At 42.5% G+C, this 22199-nt stretch overlaps 1 protein-coding gene across 3 annotated transcripts in view; it reads left to right on the top strand.

Moving 5' to 3' along the window:
* The window catches only part of LOC146371271 (aryl hydrocarbon receptor-like), a 47136-nt gene that overhangs the window by 9074 nt on the left and 15863 nt on the right, over positions 1–22199 (top strand). For all 3 annotated transcript variants that reach the window (XM_084908274.1, XM_084908272.1, XM_084908275.1), the window contains exons 3-8: positions 4931–5022; positions 9334–9423; positions 16703–16814; positions 17796–17929; positions 18641–18843; positions 19652–19761. In XM_084908274.1, the coding sequence (XP_084764400.1) occupies positions 4931–5022; positions 9334–9423; positions 16703–16814; positions 17796–17929; positions 18641–18843; positions 19652–19761 (741 nt within the window). The remainder of the gene's footprint in view (positions 1–4930; positions 5023–9333; positions 9424–16702; positions 16815–17795; positions 17930–18640; positions 18844–19651; positions 19762–22199) is intronic.

Below are 22199 nucleotides of genomic sequence, written 5' to 3'. Positions count from 1 at the left end.
AACAGCTTTACTAAAATGCACGATATGCCTTTTAGTATTACAGTCAAAAACGTGACTGGAAGTTTGGGCAGTGGAGCAAATTCACTTTGCCACTTTTTATTTCGATTTTCTAGGTTTCTGTGATATAGAAAAGAACAAGCATAAACGTTTCACAAGTTTCAAAGACTGTCAAATAAATCCCATGTATGCCAGGAGTCACTGTTAGTCGATCCTTCTACTTTAAAACTCCTGCAGTTGACTGGATGTGAGCTTCTGGGACAAATCCTGATTGATGGGGATCCATTTCTGCCTAATCAGAGCTCCAAGCTAATCCCAGAATGTGGAAAATGATGTAAATTCTATAACTATTGTCCTCAAATGGCTAGAGCACACATTTAGCCATGCTCTACATATAGTACAGCACAGTAGGTGTGACCATAGCAGCTGTTTTATTCATTTATCCATTTGTTTTTTTGGATAAATTGTTAGATCAGCTGTGCTACCATAGTGAAGATATCCCCTTGGAGGCAACTGCTACTGTGTTTACAACAAACAAAAGCTTGATAAGATTGTAGATGACAGAACTGAGCCAATAAAGACGCCTCTGGGTTTCTTAGAAACGTCTGTGCCTGCAGCCGGGCGCTCTGACTGTCCCTTTTCCTCTTCCTGTCCCCTTTAACTGACCCAGTGTCCTGGAAAGCTTCCCTCAGTTTTTTTAAAGACAGGAAGCCAACCTGATTTCACTCCAGTGTTGCTGAGTCGTCCCATCCATGTTTGGACCTGCAGTGAACCACAGACATGATTATTGTTATCATCATTAACATTAATAATCCTATTATTGTATCCATAGCTGGGTATTTGTTGTTCAGATAAGCTGCGGCTCTTGGAACACGCTATTGTCATTTTAATTTTAATGGATTATATTTGTAAATGAACAAATATGAATAATGTTCATAAAGAGAGCAAAACATTATTAAAGAGCTGTTTCTGGCAGGTGCAGTAAAGGGAAGCAGGAATGAAAATTGTCATGATGATAAGGCCAAAGAAGCTCAGGGTCTTCCTGTGGATTCCCCTGATATTGTATTAAAAATGAACTATGAGGAGAAAAACACATAAACCTGGCACACAGCTGCAAATATCTGCAGTTTGTCCCACTTTTGTAGCCTAGAACTGCTGCTCCGGGATTTGTTATGTAAGCTGTGTGACCATTCCCAAAGTCTTGTGACAGGTCATGATGCCTGTTTCACTGTGCACTGCTTCCCCCTCCTTCCTGTAGGTCATCTCTCTGACCACAAATGAAAGGTAGAGCTGTGGGATCAGCAGTGGGCCGTCCCTTAATGACAGCTCTTCCTCCCTTCCTCTGCCAGCCTCATCCTCTGTCCTTCTCCTACTTGGCTTAACCCATCCCCCAGCCCTGCTAATGCCAGGAAGGCGGCACAGCGTGCGTGTTTTCTCTAATATATGTGTGCTGGTGTGTACAGCATGTGTTAGTAGATGTGGGAGTGGGGCAGCTGCACTGACTGTTCATTTTATGCAGGAGTTGAAACAACTGTCTGCCCTGCTCAGCAGAGGGGACACTGAGACGGGCTTAAGGTTTGTTTTTGTCATGTAGGTACAGATCAGTGCTTGGACACAGAGGCTGCAGACTCTTTCTGTGCTGTGTTAATGCTGTCAATGCAAAGCAAAGGATCGTTTGGTTGTTTGCACAGAGAAGAAGGCTGTGAGGATGTGGTTGTATTGTAATTACTGCATGCCCATTTATACAAGGAGAAGGTTCACTGACATTACAGATTAATATCAGAGCAGAAAATTGTGCATTATTTAAAATGTCAAACTCATGTGAACTTTATTGTTATGATAACTTATAACCTTATTTGTGTAGCACTTTATAAAGTGCATGTTATTGTAAATTATAGCCAAAAATGTGATGAAATATTAATATGTATGCGTACTAATCAAAATGAACGACAGCTTCAGGGATGTCGTTTCAAAGGTTTGGTGCTGCAAACTCAAAAGTGTGGATTTGAAGTAAAGCAGTGGAGTAGTCAGTAGTTTCTAATGGGATAACTAGAGAAGCTGGAAGCTCAGAACATGAGCTATGTAAGAAGGATTTGGGCTATGTAGGGCTTTATGTGTGATTAATGAAAATATTTAAATCAGTTAAAAATTTCACGAGAAGCCAGTGAAGGGAAGCAAGAATAGAGAAGATGTGAGTTTTTTACTGGTTTTTGTTAGCAGCCAAACTCCTGAGCTATGGCAGGTTAGTGGGTCATGTAAACAGTGAAGTCCAGTGGAAACCTGTTTGATTAGCTTGTGTAAAAGTTGTGACAGGGCCTTTCAGCAGGCGTCATGTAGTGAAGGCAGGGAATTCATTCAATCAATTTCAACTCTGTAGATTTTTATTTATTATATAAAAAAAAAATTCCCCCCTCGCCCCTGTGGGTGGTCTGTCCTTCAAGCTCGGGTCCTCTACCAGAGGCCTGGGAGCTTGAGGGTCCTGCGCAGTATCTTAGCTGTTCCTAGGACTGCGCTCTTCTGGACAGAGATCTCCGATGTTGTTCCTGGGATCTGCTGGAGCCACTCGCCTAGCTTGGGAGTCACCCATCTAGTGCTTCCATTGCCACTGGGACCACCGTCACCTTCACCCCCACATTTTCCCTGAGCTCTTCTCTGAGCCCTTGGTATTTCTCCAGCTTCTCGTGTTCCATCAGTTTATCAGCTAATGCTAACATGCACACCAGCTGGGTGAGGGGTCAGCGTTGTTAAAAGGGGTCAGCTATACTGACCTCTTGAAATTCTTCATAAAGGGCCATCTACTGTTCATATGTTCAGCTGCGAGCTTGTCTGCTGTCACCGTTGGCACTGAAACTGTTACAAATGTGTCCAACTCAAGAGTCATTTTTATATCCATTTCTTACAGCAGTAAGTCATCAAGAAGTTTCACATTAGAGACTGAAGAAGTCACCTGGATGATGACGAAACGTTTCTCCCACAAAACGCTACGTCCAGATGAACAGAATCAACTTTTGGAGATTTACTTTCCTGGATGATTGAGCACGCATTAAGACGTTTCACATTAGTTTTCCTCAGATCTTCCACAACCAAGTTAGGGTGCTCACACAGTAGAATGTACAACCACAGCACATCCACACTTACCATGACAGCGGCTGTATGTAGAGTTAGTCATCAGTAGTTGCTCCTCCTGTGTGTAATGTGCACTTCAGCTAATTTTAATAATTGGATTAGAAAATGATTAAACTCAAATGTGTTTTCTTTGTCTTGGGTAGACTCTGACATACTCATTCCTTGTTTCTCAGTTGTGCGTCTAAGTCTCCTATTTCTATTTTTATTTTGGTTTGAGTCTTTTTTTTATTAATTAAAAAAGAAAATGTAGAGTTTAAGAGGAGTGAGACCAACCCTTTCAGCAGTCTGTACATAAGCTCAAGGCGCTGTCATATGTACAGACATTTGAAGGAACGCTCATGAACCTTTAGTTTGCAGCTTCTCGTCTGCATTTTGTACACCAACACATTACAATAAAAACTGCCTGCAGAGCCGGCAGAGAGAGCGCCAAGTATGAGGGAGTGCCTGATTTTCAGGGTCAGTGCTTGTTTGTCAGGTTTAATCTATCAGTTACTGGGCCAGATACATTTGGCCAGTGCTGACATGGGGCCCACTGATGGGATCAAGCATGCTGCTTCCACCACAGTAGTTTAGCAGCAGCAGTGCTCATACAGAGCTCCTTTCTATCATCCAAAACACTCCCAAATTAATAAATAATTTCTTTGTGAAATAAAGTACATCAAAGTTTAACACTCCAAAGTTATTTCATGTGAACTTCAAGCAGCAAGTCCTGGTGATGTTCCCACAGCTTCCCACGTTCAAATAGCCAAATTGAAGCGTCAGGTAAGATAACCAGGTGTGCTTTGAAGAAGGGCTTCTGTGAAAGGAGTCGAGTGTAGCTGCATCTGTAGGGTGAAACCTGTGGTCACAGCGGCAGGTTAATGGGAGTCAATGGGAGTAAAACGTTGTAGATAAATTGCTCATTTGAAAACAGGTGAGGTTAACAAAGTGGTGGACATGATCAAATGTATGTGTTTCTAATAAATATATTGTAAGTTCATAAGAAAAGAGAGAAAGGGGGGCGTGGTGAAAAGCTGTAGTTGACCTGACAACCTTCAACTTCCCACTAAGCCAGTGGTTCCCAAAGTGGGGGGCACACCCCCTAGGGGGCGCGCAGAGTCATTGCAGGGAGGGGGTGTGGTATAATTTAAAAAAAAAAAATGCTTAGACGCTGCTGGCATAATGGATAAACGCAAAAAAACCCCACAAAGCAGGGGATGAAGCATCGGCAAATATTCTTCCACACCAACTTCTTTCTAAGCCAAAGACTAGAAAAGATGATGAAGCTTAGCATTCTCATTCCCAACGTGTAATACTGATGATTTGTCATGTGTGTGTCTCATATTAACACGAAAGGTACCCGTCAGTGTCCTGATGATATGCTTTGGATTCTCAGTTGAATCCAATAGAATTCAGCTTGTGGCGGTAACACGCTGCAGCATGTACTCCAGCCCTCACCTTAACCTCAACCGTAGGAAATAGTGTTTCATGATCAGAACATAAAACACGTTTACATGTATAGATTCATTCCAAATGGCTCTCGTGCCTCCGAGTGCCTCACGGACGATTTGTCACAGCGTCGGGATGTGACGTGTTGCCTTTGGCTTCACCTGCACAACGATGAGAAGGAATTTGTCGTCTTTCTTCTCTGTTTTAAAGTAAAAACAGTATATTTTAGCTCAAAAGCTCTGAACCTGAGGAAACTGCTTATTGCATAGAAACAGCATGAAGTGCTTTGTTAGTGTGTTTCCTGCTTTTAATGTAGAGAAAATAACAGCAGTGCTGTGCAAACATCACAAGACTGAAGCATGTGTGTTTCTCTCTGCAGTTGCCCTTAACAATCGAAATGGAGGGAAGGATGGTCACAATAAAACAGGAGGAACAAATACGAAGATCCCCGAGGGTGAGCTTCTGCTGCAGGTCAGTTATGAACCACCAAAAGCACCATGACTACAACAGAGCAGCCCTTTATCATCACTGACCATGTACAACAAAACTGTGACGCCTTTGTCTATAGTTAGTATTTATTAATTAGTCAAACATGTTGTCTTTAGTGTTAGTTTGCTGTTAGGATTCAGCTCCAGGGATTCCCAGCTGGGAGCATCATGCAGGCTCTGGGACTCAGCTCTCGATGAGACTGTCTTTGACATTTTACTCTGTTCACGTGACTTATTGTTTCATTTTGGTACATTTGAGAACTGCATTAAAACTGCTGTGTTGCTCTTCTACCACCAAAGGTTCTGCTGCTGTAGTTTCACGTCTGACAAAAGTCTCAGTGTTGTTCAAATATGTTTGACTTTATCTGTGCATGAATAATACGATTTAGCTCCTTTATACTTAAAAATACCTGAATTTTTAAAACCACACTTGTATAAATGTTTGTGTGGCAGACGTGTAAAAAAATGACAGCGACCTCTTTATGACAAAATCACAAAGTGTGTGAGGGATGATTCACTGCTATCCTCACATCGGTTCACACTGGTGCAATTAAAGATCGCCTGAGCTGTTCCGCTGCAGCCAGCGAGCTGCAGCCAGCGAGCTGATGAGTAAAGGAGCATTCATTTGCACTTTTGTGTCTTTGGGTCATGCGTGAAAACAGCGTTAGTGTCATTCTCAGAGCCACGAACAGCAGGAGGCTCAGTGTCTGTTGGAGCTACTTCAACGACGTTACTGCTCAAGTCTTCATCAAGTCAGTGTTTATATTTGAGCTCAGCCTTGTTTTTTTCTGTTCTGATGACTCGACGTGGCCCTCATGTCACTCTCAATCTACACGTTCCTTCATTTTGCTGAAATCTCTTTAGAAAACAATCTAATGTCAATAAAGTGCTGCTCGGGGTTAGGGCTGGAATACATGGCTGGAACGTGCATGACGTGTCATTCTACTGGATTTCATCCATAACCCAGCGCGTAGCATAAGAACTCGTTCCTCAGGAACGCCTTGGGACTTGACAAATCGTCGGGATGTTACGCCTCGGGAGTGAGAACGGGCTGTAAATGCCTGCAGTGTAGACTGGAGTGTTCCCTGGACTCACATCCACCAGGTTACTGGTTCGGTTAATCCACGGCCTCTTTATGGACCAGTTTGTACAAATGTACTGTAAATATCACAGACTTCAGCTCTAATCAAATACGAATTAGGTGACCTGGAGAGTGTGATAGGATAATCTGATAGAAATGCTGTTATGGGATATTTTCTGGAATTTCAGATAGAAATTATTGATCAAAAATCCAATTTGACTTCTAACAGAAAGATAAGAGCTTTGTGCCGTCTGCGCTGCGTGTGTGACCGAGGAGAGAGCTTGCTGGCTGCCGGAGCTTTTCGGGATCGGCTGCAGTCTTTGATTTTCCAGTCCACTTCCTTCCAATGTGCATCACACTGGCATTCCAGGAGAGCTGAGGAAACAGGCTCCTTTCTCCAACATTTTCAGACTTCTTTCACATGATAACTGTACGTTTCCCCAAACTGTTCAAAGTGAGAAATGAAAGGTCATTTGTAGATGAGTCAGGAGGCGGCTGCTCCACAGAGAACTTGCTCCTCATGCTCCTGATCCTCAGAATAAGCGAGGAGATGAACAGTGATGGTTTGTCTCCAAAGGAAGAGGCTTCATAAAAGGACTTCTTTTATGAAGCCTCTTCCTTTGCTGTTCTTCACATCAGATGGTAGTGAATTATAGAGGAGCCAATCAATTATTCAAACTGAGAGAATGGAGGAAATATGGCAGAATTTAGTAATTGTGCTACTTTTCCCTTTTAGGTAATGTTAATAATGAACGACAGCTAAGACAACACAGGACACAGGCTGACTGCTTTTAGTCTGGAAACAAGAAGTAAACAGATGATGCCTGAAGTAAACCCCTGACAGCTCGGAGGTTAATGATACCATGAGGTGCTAACTGGTTTGATTCTGGACGATTCAGAAACAGTTCAGACACTGAAATGTTTGTGTCGCCCAGTTTCAGTGGCTGTTTCTGCTCCCTGAAGGAGGCAGATCATGGGAGGGCATCAGCGCTGTGCTATCAGAGAGGAGGAGTGTGTGTGCGCGCGCGTGTGTGTGTGTGCGTGCGTGTGTGTGCGCGTGTGTGTGTGTGCGTGTGTGCGTTTATGTGTGTGTGTGTGTGCGCGTGTGTGTGTGTGTGTGTGTGTGTGCGTGTGTGTGTGTGTGCGTGTGTGTGTGTGCGTGTGTGTGTGTGCGTGTGTGTGTGTGCGTGTGTGTGTGTGTGTATCTTTGTGGGGACCAAAAAAATCCTGGTTTCCTGATGTGGTCTAAGAAGTCACCAAAATAAAGTAAGAAATGTTCCGGTACCTTGGACTGAACCATCACAGTACTGATGCAGAGAGGCGAATATGAACTGTGGGAGAATGAGGCATGTTGTATAAAGTACTTTGACTGCTCGAGTAGAAAAGCACTATCTAGCATTTTACAGGCAGTCTTGTGTTGGATATTCTTATTGTTTCAAGAAATAACAACTAAAATAACGATTTTGTTGATCTAAGCATCTACCAAACGTTTAAACTGATTCTAGGCAGTCATGTCTTTTTAGATTTCTAAGTAAAGAGATGCTTTTTCCAGAAACGTCGCTTTTCTTTCTTTTCTATTAACCATATTTACAACAAAGTGACAGAGCATGTTTCTCTGGATGACCTTACAGCAACCTGGAAGTTTGAGGTAATTTGTGTGTATTTCAGGAATGGGACCACACCTCATTCACTCCTCTTTTTGACTGTACGCCTCCCAGCAGCACAGGAGGTTTGTTCTTACTGTCATGTGGACAGGCTGCAAGAGAGAAAGAAACCAGAGATGGCACCATACCACTTTTTTATGTCCGATACCAATATTATAAATTTGTATATCTGCCAACACCGATATGAATCGGTCTTTTATACCCGTATGCAAAAAATACACTGCACCCAAAATATTTGTCAGTTCAGCAAAACTGATCTTTTCATTTAAACTTTTAGCAGAGATCTAAGTATTTAAAGTGATATTCAAAAAGGAATTTAAAATGCAATTTTATGCAGGTTTCACAAACTCTTTGGTTCTGAAAGAAAGAAGTGCAATATCAGCAGAAAATAATATTTATATTCAACAACTTTAGAAAAAATGGACCCTTATGTTCTTAAAGCTGAACATAAACCGACTTCTTATAACGACGAACTCCTCCTGAAATGGAGGTTTTGGCTCTTTATGCAGCAAAGTCACAGGAGGATAAATATAATTATCAGGCGTTTGTTAAAACAACCCCGTCCCTCACCACGTGAGAACCCTCACACTGAATGGTAATATAACAACACTCATTTTCACTTTTTCACAAAACTCAAACATCACTACTTCCACGTCTAATTGTCTGTAACGGAGGCGGAGTGAACTGGATCCCACTCTGTGTCCGGCGGGTGCTCGCAGCGGGGGGGGGACCGTTTTCTCGGGAATCCCTACCTTGGTACAACACCTGGTTTGGCAGGACGTAGCGCGGCTCCAAATGCTTTCAGTGTGAACTCCAGACTGCCGACAGGTCTCGCACACAACAGCCGCTCTGTCACGTGACGCGTACTGCTCCGACGTGCTGAGGTCACTACCTGGGTTACGCCATGTTGCAAGTTTTCTGAGGCGCTTTTGTGATATTTAATGGATCGAATTATATTTTTTTTCTCCCCGATATCCGATCCAGTAATTTAGGTCAGGATCGGACCGATGCTGTATATTGGATTCTGTCACCTTTGGGATACCGCGAGCCAAAAACTGGAGCTCTCACTGCTGTAGCTGCAAACATCATATTAAAAACTATCAATTAACAAAAGCATATCTTAGGTTTGAATGTTTGTGAATGCAGACAAGCTAATACTGTACTTTTTTCAATATAGCGTACATTCACTGTAATCGTCAAGACTGTTGTCACGCTCAGTCATTGCTCCTCATGCAGGACAGTTTCTTTGGAGGTCTGCACAGCCAGAGAGCCAGCACCAGTCCTCACAGAGGGCCCCCCCCCCCAAACCACAACCTCAGATCCACGTTTATTCCACCTCCCACTGTCTGACAAAAATGTTGTTAGATGGAAATGAACGAAAAGGGAAAAGAACATATTGTTGTACCCGTTGTTCGTCAATGTATATCCTCTAATTAAAGTCACATCATTATGATCATGTGTGGCTGATGACAGTCAGATCCTGCAGCCTGCAGCACACGGATGAAAGCACAGTAATGAACTGTCACTGTCTGTGCATCTGCTTTAACAGGCTCTCAATGGATTCATCCTGGTTATCACTGCTAGTGGGACCATCTTCTACTCCTCTCACACCATTCAGGACTATCTGGGCTTCCATCAGGTATCAGTCTGTTTTTCACTCTAATTACATCCATTAATTGTCATTCCTCACTACTGAGAACCAGAAGCCAGAGTAGCTTAGCATTTAGGGATGCGACAGGTTCTAAATGGGTGTCATTGTGACATGGTGGCATTAAGTAGGTCCTGGGTTCTAACGATTTATTCGATATTTTATATTGTATTGAAATACAAAAGTAGTAATTTTACAGGTGTTAGAGGCTCTGCTTCATCAGCTGATAAATGCATTGCTTGCGTGCAACAACTGGCGGGAGCAACACGGGGGTCTGCGTCGATCCATTAGTATAGTCCCTGCATGCTAGGGTCACAGGCTCAGACAGCTGCAGAAAGACCTATTTATAGCTTGGCCTTTTGTAGAAACCAGCGGCCACAACAGCATCCTGCAGTGCACAGCACGTCTCTGCACCACCGCTCGCACAGTGTTACGTCCAGCTTTTAAGCACTATGTACAGGTGGAGCTTGCACCATTATTATATCTAATAGTAGAACTTCTGTGACAATAAAAATGTAATAAAAATGCATCTGTGGCATATAATCAGGGTTCTATATTATAGAAAACAAGGAACTCTGTTTAAAAGAAGTGCTGTGGGACTTCCGGTTGAGCTTCGATGGAGTAGGACGCGAGTCTGGGAGCTCCCGCCGATTTCGATTAAGTTGTTATTCATTCGCGCTTTTTGGCCATATTTGCAGTCCTGTTTTGGTTTGTGGATTGTTTTGTTGAGAAGTTTTACTCGGGCCTGCGTAAAATGGCAGCAAAAAATGTTAAAACCCGCAGTACTATTCAAACACAACTGAGGCCTAGTTTGCAAACCGCGACCAACTCGAGGTCGAGTTGCTGGCTTCGCTGAGGAAAGATATCGCCGACATCTTTAAAAAGGAACTTCAGGACACTCTGGGTGATGCTTTGTCTACCATTAAGTTCGACCTGCAGGCGGTGAAGACGCAGCTGGCGATCGATAAAGCTGCCAATGACTCTACCATGTCCGAGCTAAAAGGTACGGTGAAGGAGATGGAGCACGCACTTACTGTCTGCTCTGATGATATAGCTGAGATCAAAAACTCTATCACGGGCCTCACAGCTCTTGTAGCCAAGCTGGAAAATACGTGTGAAGACTTGGAGTCCAGGTCGCGGCGCAACAGTGTTAGGATAGTGGGAGTACCGCAGGGCCCTGACACGTGCACCACTGCTGCCGTAGCCTCCTTGCTAAAAGAAGCATTTGATCTGGGGAAGGAGCTGCTTTTGGATCGTTCCGTTCGCACAGGACCCTCCAGCCCACACCTAAGCCCGGCGACCGTCCACGAGCCATTGTATGCAGGTTTCATTACCACACTGACTGTGTTGACATTTTACGACGTGCTAGAGAACGCCGACAGATTAAAGTTGGAGACCATCTCAGTCTTCCCCGACTACACCGCCAGGGTGGCACGGGCTCGTGCTGCATTCAACACGGTCAGGCAGCAACTCCGTGGCATTGAAGGTGTTCGGTATGGCCTGCTTCATCCAGCGCGACTCCGCATCACGTATAAGGGTGTCGAGAAGGACTTTGTTTCAGCAGAGGAGGCCAGTGATTATGTCAAAACTTAGATCTCTGGGTGAGCCTCGATAGCCCCTCAGTTTGATGCTGTAATGCTGCTAAGGGTTCACGCTCTCGTCAGGTTTAACGCCACCTGTGCATTGTTTTCTTAGGCCGTTGTGCTGGTTATTGTACTGTTGGTGTGCTGGTTCCTTTTATTTTCATTGTTAATTAATGAAACTGAATCATGTAATATATACTTGAACTTCGGACCAGTCCAGCACAATCTTCTCCAAGCTTGCTGCTTTGATTTGCACAGGACTGGGTTGTTTTTTGTTTTTGTTTTTTGTTGTTTTTGTTGTTTTTGTTTTAATTTTTTTTTTTATGCACTTTCTGTGTTGGAAAGTTCTCCATCTGAGGAAATCATATTTTGCACTGTGAGATCTTTTTTGCTTGGTTTTTTTTTCTAAAAACAAAACAAAACAAACATGTTTATTGTCACGCACACGCTGTTATACACTAGAGAAGTTGTTGAGAGGGTTTTTTGGGGTTTTTTCTCTTTTCCTCTCTTGCTTTTATTTTTATTCGGGCTCCAGTTAGTCCAGTCACTTTGGTGAATCATTTTTAATAATACTAATAATAATAATGATGGATTGCATTTATATAGCACTTTTCTAGGCACCCAAAGCGCTGTACAATTCCACTATTCATTCACTCTCACATTCACACATTCACATTCTTGCTACTTTGGGGTTCACTGCTGTCTCCTTTGTTCTGTTCGCTGGAGACTTTGTGTATTTGAGTTCAGGGTTGGGGGGGCTGTCCCATTTTGGCTCTTCATGGCCACTGGCATTTTGGTTTGTTTTTTTTCTTCTCCCTTTTTATGAATGGTTAATGGCAATATAGACCCCAGCATTGCTGGGTCAGGCATGCCTCTTAGCTTCATTAGTTGGAATATCAGAGGTATGGGTAACCCTGTTAAGAGATTTAAGGTTTTTACTCACTTGATACGTCTAAATTCTGATATAGCATTTTTACAGGAGACTCATCTTCGCATTAAGGATCATTATAGGTTATATTGCCCTTGGGTGGGTCAGGTCTTTCACCCAAATTTTAATTCGAAGGCTAGAGGAGTGGCCATTCTCATTAATAAGAAAGTTCAATTCTCTTCGACCAATGTTATCGCTGATAGGAACAGTAGATACATCATTGTTGCTGGTACCCTGATGCAGAAAAAGGTTTTGTTGGTAAATGTATGTGCCCCAATGATGCTTCACTAATAGATTGCTGAGTAACATCCCCTTTCTGAATACTCATTTGCTGATCCTTGGTGGAGACCTGAATTGTGTTTTTGATCCAACCTAGGATCGATCTAGTCCTCGTAATTTGACTCCATCATCTCTAAAACATTCTCAGATTTTATGAAACAGAATGATCTTGTTGATCCATGGAGATTTCTCAACTCTTCAATCAAAACATTTCGTTTTTCTCTCAGGTCCATCATTCTTATTCCAGGATTGATTATTTTTTCATCGACAGAACTCTTAATTCGTGTGTCAATTCTTCCGACTATTCTGGTATTGTAATATCTGATCATTCTCCTCTGCTATTGGATGTTCAGCTTTCTACCCATAAACGTAGTCCTCCACTTTGGAGGTTTAACTCTGAATTTATTTCAAGCTCTATTGACGAGTTCTTGTCCTTCAATCAGGATGATTCAGTTTCATATTCTCTGCTATGGGAGACTCTTAAATGCTACCTGAGAGGTCAAATTATTTCTTACTCTGTCCATGCTAATAAAAAGATTAATGCCAGGCTTAAAGAACTTATAGCTGCAATTAGTAACCTTGATCAAAGTTATACACTGAACCCTTCTCCAGAATTACTGAAGCAGCGCCTCGATTTACAAGCAGAATTTGATCTTATGTCAACCAAAGAGGCTGAGCACTTGTTACTACGCAGTCGTGGCTCATATTATGAATACGGTGACAAGGCTAGTCGCTTGTTGGCACATCAGCTACGACGTCAGGCCTCCTCACGTGTGATACCCAGTATTAAACACTCTTATGACAATATTACTACAGATCCCTTGGAAATTAATTCTACCTTTAAAACATTTTACTCTTCGTTGTACAAGTCCGAATTTCCCACGGATAAAGCTAAAATGAATGAATGTCTTCATAATCTTTCAAACCCTGTTATTGGTGCTAATATTGCCTGGCGATTGGACTCCCCATTATCTGTTGAAGAAGTATTAAAAGCTATTACAGCTATGCAGTCTAATAAAGCCCCGGGCCCGGATGGGCTTCCAATGGAATTTTATAAAACATTTATTGGTAAATTGGCACCATTGCTTTTGTCTGTGTTTAATGAATCCTTGGCGGGTTCATCACCACCTACGTTCACACAAGCCACCATAGCGATCGTTCTCAAAAATGACAAGGACCCAACCTCCTGTGGTTCCTACAGGCCATTATCTCTGCTTAATGCCGATGCAAAGGTACTGGCTAAAGTAATTGCATCTCGCCTTGAGGATGTGCTTCCTCGAATTATATCTGAAGAGCAGAATGGCTTCATAAAGGGACGGCAACTGTTTTTTAATACCCGTACACTCTTTAATGTTATTTACTCAAAGCGTCTATCTGAACTTCCTGAACTTGTGATTTCTTTAGATGCTGAAAAGGCTTTCGATAGGGTGGAGTGGGAGTACTTGTTTGCAGTTTTAGAGAAATTTGGTTTTGGCGATAAATTTATTTCCTGGATTCGGCTTCTTTATTCGTCCCCTAAAGCCAGTGTTCATACTGATGATGTTTACTCTGATTATTTTGCGCTGGGTCGTGGTTGTCGTCAAGGTTGCCCTCTGTCACCTTTACTCTTTGCCATTGTCATCGAGCCTCTGTCTATCACATCGAGATCTTCTTCTGTATTCAGGGGACTCATCCGTGCTGGGGTGGCTGTAGCTCAGGTGGCAGAGCAGGTCAGCCACTAATCAGAAGGTCGGTGGTTCGATCCCAGGCTGCCTCCTGGCTGCATGCCAAATATCCTTGGGCAAGATACTAACCCCATGTTTGCCTACTGGTGGTGGTCAGAGGGCCCGGTGGCGCCAGTGTCCGGCAGCCTCGCCTCTGTCAGTGCGTCCCAGGGCAGCTGTGGCTACAATGTAGCTGCCATCACCAGTGTGTGAATGTGTGTGTGAATGGGTGAATGACTGAATGTAGTGTAAAGCGCTTTGGGGTCCTTAAGGACTAGAAAAGCGCTATACAAATGCAGGCCATTTTACCATTACCGTAATTCAATTCAATTCAATTTTATTTATATAGCGCCAAATCACAACAAAAGTCGCCTCAAGGCGCTGGAATTACACATAAAGTATCATTGTATGCGGATGACTTGTTATTATATATGACTGACCCCGCACGCTCCATCCCTGCTGTTTTAAGTATTCTGGAGAACTTCAGTTCGTTTTCAGGTTATAAATTAAATTTAGGGAAAGTGAGTGTTTTCCTGTTAATACGGCAGCACGTCTACTTCAACAGTCCGATCTACCATTTCGTCTCAGTCCATCTGGGTTTAAGTACTTAGGGATTAACGTGATTCGATCTCTATCTGGCTTTAAATCAGCTAATTTGTCTCCTCTTATATCAAGGATCACATCTGATATTCAAAGATGGGGTAATCTCCCCCTTTCTTTAATCGGTAAGATTAATGTTGTTAAAATGAACATCGTACCAAATTTTTTATTTTTATTTCAGTCGATTCCCTTATTTTTGCCGAAACATTTTTTTGTTTCACTGGACAAGATTATTGGTTCTTTCATTTGGGGAGGGAAGCCGCCCAGGGCTTCTAAAACTTCACTGCAGCGATGAAGATTTAGTGGAGGACTTGCATTGCCTAATTTTCTAGCCCACTACTGGGCCGCTCACATCCATAAAGTTTGCTACTGGCTAAAATCTTCTGGTTCCTCGTGGTGTAAATTGGAGCTATCATCATGTAAGGGCTCTTCTTTACCAGCTTTGCTCTTTACCCGTAAAACCCTCTCTGTATACTGATAATCATGTGGTTCTTAACACACTCAAGATCTGGTTTCAGTTTAGACGTCACTTTAATTTTGTAATGCCGTCTTCCTCGGGTCCTCTAAGCGACAACCATTTGTTTCTCCCTTCACTCTTGGACTCGACATTCTCAGTGTGGTGTGACAAGAGTATAAAACAGTTCAAACATTTATATGTGGATGGTGTTTTCGATAGTTTTGCCAACTTGTCTTCTCGTTACGATCTCCCTATCACCCATTTGTTTCGCTATTTTGAAATTCGACATTTTGTTGCCGAGTGTTTCCCAAATTTCCCCTCTTTACCTCCAGAACAGCAGTGGGAAACTACGTTATCATTTATTCCTCATCACAGAGGAACCATTTCGAAACTCTATGATGCTATCCTGTCTTTTAGTAACCACTCTAATGTTAAGCTTAAGTGTCCATGGGAAGGAGAACTAGGAATTCAAATACATGAGGAGTCTTGGGAACAGGCTATAGCGAGGGTACGGTCTTCCACCTCCTGTGCTCATCTTGGACTTATTCAATTTAAGATCATACACAGGGTGCATTTCTCTGAGTCTAGAGTTTCTGAATTGTATCCAGAAGTGGAAAACAAATGTGATAAATGCCACGGCTCTCCTTGTCACCTTAGCCACATGCTTTTTCTGTCCTGAGCTGGAAGGTTTCTGGACAGGGTATTTTGGTATTATGTCAACTGTTCTTGGGGTAACTCTTCATTCCTGTCCTCTGATTGCTGTATTTGGGATTCCTGATCGCTCACTTACACTTGATTCCACACAAAAGGATATTATAGCCTTCACATCCCATTAGCGAGACGTCTAATATTGTTGCATTGGAAGTCTGTTAAGTATCCTACTGTTTCCCAGTGCCTTAAAGATGTTATGTTTTTTTTTAAAACTTGAAAAAATTAAATATACGTTGAGAGGTTGCAAAAAGTGGCAACCCTTTATTTCTTATTTTACTAGTCTAGAGGTATTGCCTGTCTAAATGTACTTCTGTTACTGTTGTGTTGAGGGGGGGATCTTTGTTTTAGAATGCGTTTTTGTTTAGTGTTTTTTTTTATTTATATATATATATAAATAAATATAGATGCTCTATATATATATATATATATATATATATATATATATATATATATATATATATATATATATATATATATATATATATATATATATATATATATATATATATATATATATATATATATATATATAAGTATATTTACTTAGGAAAATGAAGAAAGGTCAATTGTATTTCGGTAACTGCAAGTACTGTGTTTTCTTTTTTCAATAAAAATATTTGCAAAAATTAAAAGAAGTGCTGTGTCGATCGCACACTGAGTGTAAGCAGGTTTGTTTTATTCTTTAACTTCTCTTAGACTAAAGTTAAAACCATTACATCACCTAATGTGTGCTTTTAGTTTACTGTTAGCATTAAGTGTGTTACTCAGTGAAGATGTTAGTCTCCATGTAACTACTATGACGAGGCACAACAGATGTTTACTACAGCAGCAGCATAGATTCACATTCAGATCACTTCACATAGTCAGACTCACACAACCTACAGTCTTTACACACTACCAACACTGTTGCACGTCAACAGATCAACAAACAATGAGGTTGAGGAAAATAAAGAATTATAATCAGGTTACGTTTTAAAAAAGCTTAAAAATGTCTCTTTTTCTCTCTCAGACTGATGTCATGCACCAGAGTGTGTATGAACTGGTCCACACGGAGGACCAGCAGGAGCTCAGAAGAAACCTGGACTGGGCTTTGAATCCTCCTGATCCAACATCCCCCAAAGGTGATCTCACCTCACACGTGCTTTCATTCCTGTATGACAGTTCAGCACACACACTCCTTTACTACAGAGCCCTCTACCCTCAAAGGCTTTTCCCAGTTTCTCGTTTTTCTTTTTTATTCTGTCTTTGCTTGGTAAAGTTTTAACTTACCTTTGCAGCTGTGAGAGTTATTTCAACAGCATTGTGTTTGTTACAATGTTGGACCCAAAACTTGCAGATTTCCCCAGATTCTGCAAATCTTTCAATATTATCTTTGCCATCATCTAACTGAATATTATTTGTTGGTGAACTTCTTAAAGACTCAAATATGAGAAAGTCTTTGTTTTCGACCTTCCACTGCTGTCCACATGAACACAACCATGAACATTTGGATGTCAGTATCAGATGGTTTAAGCTGTAAGAACAGCCTCAGGTCAGATCACATGACCCTGTGATCTTCACTGTGGCTTATGAGGTGAAGTGTGTTTGGGTTTTAAAATGCTTATGTGTTATGTGTTAGCACTCTGTTTAAGACCTGTGGCCCTGACACAACCGACGGACTCTGAGAAACCGTTTGCACTCTCTTCTTTAAATCATTTGCAAATCTCAGGAACACATTTCTGAAAACATATCAAATCTTTAAACCAGGACAGTTTGCTACATTATAACAACTCATGTTGAATTTGATGTGTCTCAAAAAGTTGAGGCAGGAAAAAGCAAAGCTGGAGGAACATTTAAATGAACCTGTTGAATGAACAGGTTGTATCTTAGGGAGGTAGAGTTTCTCAGAAGATGAGCGGACGTTCTCCAGTATAAAGTTGCCAACACTTTGAGTATCTCATCATCCAGAGTACCTACTGTCATTTTAAAAGTCTCTGTGCCCAAGGGACCCAGTTGAAAATCAATATCTAATGCCCATTCGACCTTCAAGAATCACTGCATTACAAACACACCGACACATGGAAGTATGGCTCTGCCCACGGTTTTCTTTGTGGTTTTTATAGAGATGGAATTTGACAGTAGCTCATCTGTGGTCTGCTACAACCCGGAACAACTGCCCCCGGAGAACTCGTCCTTCCTGGAGAGAAGCTTTGTGTGTCGCTTTCGCTGCCTCTTGGACAACTCTTCTGGTTTCCTGGTACGTGACATTTTCTGTTTTTACCAGAGCTAACACATCAACACGCTCAACACGCTGGACTTGACGTCCCCGTTCTCTGCACGTAGACATCTATCGTAGGAGTGTATCTGTGTATTCTTATATACCTGGTGGGTTAAAGACATGAACAGGTATTTATGTAGTACTTTTCAGCTCTAACTGAACCCTCAAAGCACTTTCTATTCACAGTCTGGATCACTAATATTCAAACTGATAGGTGATCAGTTTTCTGAGCTTCATTTTCCCAGAAAAGGATCCAAACTTTTATCAGAGTCGTCTGCTACCTGTTTCCATGTTCCCATGCCCGCTAACTCCCACCTTCACTGAGGTTTTCCCTCAAAGATCCATCTTTACAGTTACCTGTAGTACTCACAGGTTATAAAAATAGTACATCTACTAATACAAATACAAAGTCACATAGTCAAAGGAGCTTGCAAAGAAAAGCGTCTGGACTTCTTTAAGTTTACTTGAAGACGTTTCACCTCTCATCCGAGAAGCTTCTTCAAGAAGAAGAAGAAGAAGAAGAAGCTTCTCGGATGAGAGGTGAAACGTCTTCAAGTAAACTTAAAGAAGTCCAGACGCTTTTCTTTGCAAGCTCCTTTGACTACGATGACCTGGATGACTGAGAACCTTCACAGACACAAAGTCACATACATTACCAGAAGGATAACTGGTTATTTTGCTTACTTCCAGGCTTTGAATATCCAGGGAAGGCTCAAGTTCTTGCATGGGCAGAACCAGTGGCAAGAAAATGGAGGGAAAGCTGCGCCGCTGCTTGCATTATTCGCTATTGCAACTCCTCTTCAGCCTCCATCCATTCTAGAGATCAGAACCAAGAACATGATCTTTAGAACCAAACACAAGCTGGACTTCACCCCCATGGCCTGTGACGCAAAGTAAAAATACTTTTCAGTACTTTGTATTCGACTGAGACACCTCACGTCTGTTTTTTGTTTGTTTGTTTGTTTGTTAGGGTTAGGAGGTACAGTTCGGTTTGAGATTTGTGTTAGCCACATGCTAAAGTGGAGCATTTTCATTGGATGTTAGATTTCAGGTGACATCGCTCATTTTCTGTTGAACGATTTTGGCGTTTCAAAGTGAGACAAAGAAATCTAGCTGACAAACCACAGACGGGTTATGCTTAACCTCCTGAGACCCGAACTCTTCCACGGCAGCATTTTTAATTTCTCTTTGATATCTGGGCTGATTGGGACCCGATGAATGTAAAAATAAAGAATTACCAGATTTTTTTTTTTTTACCTGATTTTTGTTTCTGACAAAAATTAGAGCCACATATGAGGATATTCGTTTAAAATTTCAATAGAACAGTAGCAGTATAACGTCCTCGTGAGTGGATATCAGGCCCTTGTAGAGCGAAATTGAGTATTTTGGTCTAAATAACCCAAAATGTGATGTCCACATATGTGGACCCAGGTCCTAGGAGGTTAAGTTAAGTTGTGTTGTACGTGTTTTGATCATATGTATCCTCCTTCATGAGATCCATGGGTGTGTCAGATGGGTGGGAGGTGTTTTATTCTTTAGAAAAATGGAGAAAACTAAAACAACATCACACTGGTAGAAGTTTCACAGGGTGACTATACTAAAATATAATACTGTAGTTTTTTGTTTTTGCTTTCTTTACAGTGACATGTGGAATGAACTGTAAACAGCTGCCCGAGGTAACTCTGGTCGTTTTTTGTACAGGGGGAAGATAGTGCTGGGGTACACGGAGGCTGAGCTGCGGGTGAGGGGCTCTGGCTATCAGTTCATCCACGCCGCAGATATGTTGTACTGTGCAGAGAACCATGTCCGAAGTAAGTAACCAAAAACCTGTCAACCAAAACAGTCTAGTTCATTCAAAGATGGGTCTGAATACTTGTGCCCTGTGCAGTGCCTGAAAATCCCTCATTTCCATCCTCTGCGAGGCGTTCTTCTGATTTGTTGCCTCGTGTAAACACGAGTTTTGATCAGCAGGTGGGTGGAGCTTCTGTGGTCATAACCAGAGCTGTGTGACTGCGAGGATAATATCAGGAATTACACGCTCACTGAGCCAACAGTAGGAAACAACAAGTTGTATGAAATTGTGTAAAACAGACTGAAGCCTGAGCTCTCAGCATGTGTCTGTATGTTGCCCTCATGATGTGAAAAGCTGTGGTGTGTTTGTTCTTTGTAGGCATGTTGTTATTACCAGGCCTGCACTACTGCTGCGGCTGATTTAGCCCATTTAGCAGGTTACATGAGCTGTCATATATGTCTGCTTTAATGCTGAAGAGAATTATCAGCTTGACAAACCTGACCGCGACTTCACTCCTTCACCTGCCCAAATTCCATTTTACCACAAGCCAGCAGCCTGCCGAGCTCTGTTTCCTGTATGTGGTAAAACAAATTACAAAAGCCTTTAAAACTACAAAAATTATTATTTATTTACTTTCAGACATTTCATAAATTAATTAAAAAGGTCTTAATGTGTGCTACTATTGCAATTACTACTGTATACGATTACAAAACTGGATAAAGAACAGTTAAAAAAACCATAACATTCAACACATACAGATCCAAAGTCTTCTTCCTCCTCCTAGCGTTATTCCCACTCTGCGGGGTCCGCTTTTCTGCAACCCGCCTCCATTCAGCACGATCAAGGGCGTCGTTCAAGTTGGTGCGATCCTCTTCACGTCGTCTTTGATTCGGTCTATCCATCGCCTTATTGGTCTGCCCCTTGGTTGCCGGCCTTGGGGGCGGAGTCGCAGTGCTGTTCTTGCCACCAAGTTTTTGTCACTTCTGACCACGTGCCCATACCATCGCAGTCGCGCTCCTTGCATCTTCTCCATGATCGGTGTGATGTCAAGCCGCTTTCGGAAGTCGGTGTTCATGACATGGTCCCATAGTTTCAGGCCCAGACACCATCGCAGCATCTGCATTTCCATTGTGTGAAGGGCCTGTTCGTGCTTTGCGGTGGATGGCCAACACGCTGATCCATAAAGGGCCGCAGGGCGCACTATGCTCTTGTAGATCTTTGACTTGAGGTGGTCAGGTATTCGTCGGTCGCACAGGACACCAGTGACTTGGCACCACTTCATCCAGGCCGCATTAATCCTGGCTCGTACGTCTGGCAGGATGTTGCCGTCATTGCTGATCATCGATCTGAGGTACCTGAAGTGAGATACTTTTGCCAGGTCTTCCCCATCGATGCTGATGGTGCCGTCGGTTTGGGGGTCGGCTTCTAAGTACTTAGTCTTCTTGGTGTTCAACCTCAGCCCGTACTCACTCAGGCGTGTCTTCCATTGCTGCGTTTGGCGTTGCAGCTCCATTCGGGATTCATCTGCGAGGAAGACATCATCAGCATAGAGGAGTGTCCAAGGGCGGGGTGCTTGGAGGTCAGCGGTCACGGTGTCCATGCAGAGGATGAAGAGAAGCGGGGACAGCGCGGAGCCTTGGTGCACGCCCACGGTGATGCTGAAAGGTGGCGATTTTCCCACTGGGCTTCTGACTGTGCTGGTCACGTTTTTGTACACGAGCTTGATCCAATCGACGTAGGCCTCGGGGACCCCGTGTGATCACAGAGAGTGCCAGATCAGGTCATGAGGGACTCGGTCAAAAGCCTTCTCCAGGTTGAGGAAGGCCATATGGATGGTCTTGGTCTTGTCCCGGTGCTTCTCCTGCTGCTTCTATTGTGCCGCATCCTTTGACGAAGCCACACTGGTTGGGCGTTACTGTGACAATTTCTCACAGCCGGGCATCGATGATCCGCTTGAATACAGATCCAAACTCTGACTTCCTAAAATTATTCTAGGATCAGGTCAGCAGCACACCACAGTGGGCTGAGCAGGCGATCCGTATACTGCATGTTTTCCCCTCTACCCCTCCTCCGCTGTCTGCTCCACTGCACTGTCATAAAATAATAAATGCTAAAAATAAATAAATAACTTAATTTTTAACTAAATTCTAAAATATTATCAGATGTCACTAAATGAATAATGTACTAAACTGTAAAAATATAGCAACCCTACCAGTAACTTGCAAAGCCAAGCTGCACACGTGTTGTGTAGCTTTGTTCTCTCTAGAGGGAAATCACAAAAGCCAGCAGCTAAAAAAGCTCTCAGCAGTTGTGACACAGAGCAGCCATGTGATGCTATATTTACAATTCAAATTAAACCTCTCATTTTTAAGTGGTTTCTGAGTCTACCTGGAGTCTAGAGAAGCAGCTCAAGGACAACATGAATCGTTTTTGTTAGCAGCCTGGTCCCTGCCAGTT

This window comes from Perissodus microlepis, chromosome 16 (genome assembly GCF_051167445.1).
Source record: "Perissodus microlepis isolate ML-2025 ecotype Zambia chromosome 16, ASM5116744v1, whole genome shotgun sequence".
Lineage (NCBI taxonomy): Eukaryota > Metazoa > Chordata > Actinopteri > Cichliformes > Cichlidae > Perissodus > Perissodus microlepis.
The sequence above is the reverse complement of the archived record's forward strand: the minus strand, read 5'-3'. Positions and strand labels throughout refer to the sequence as shown.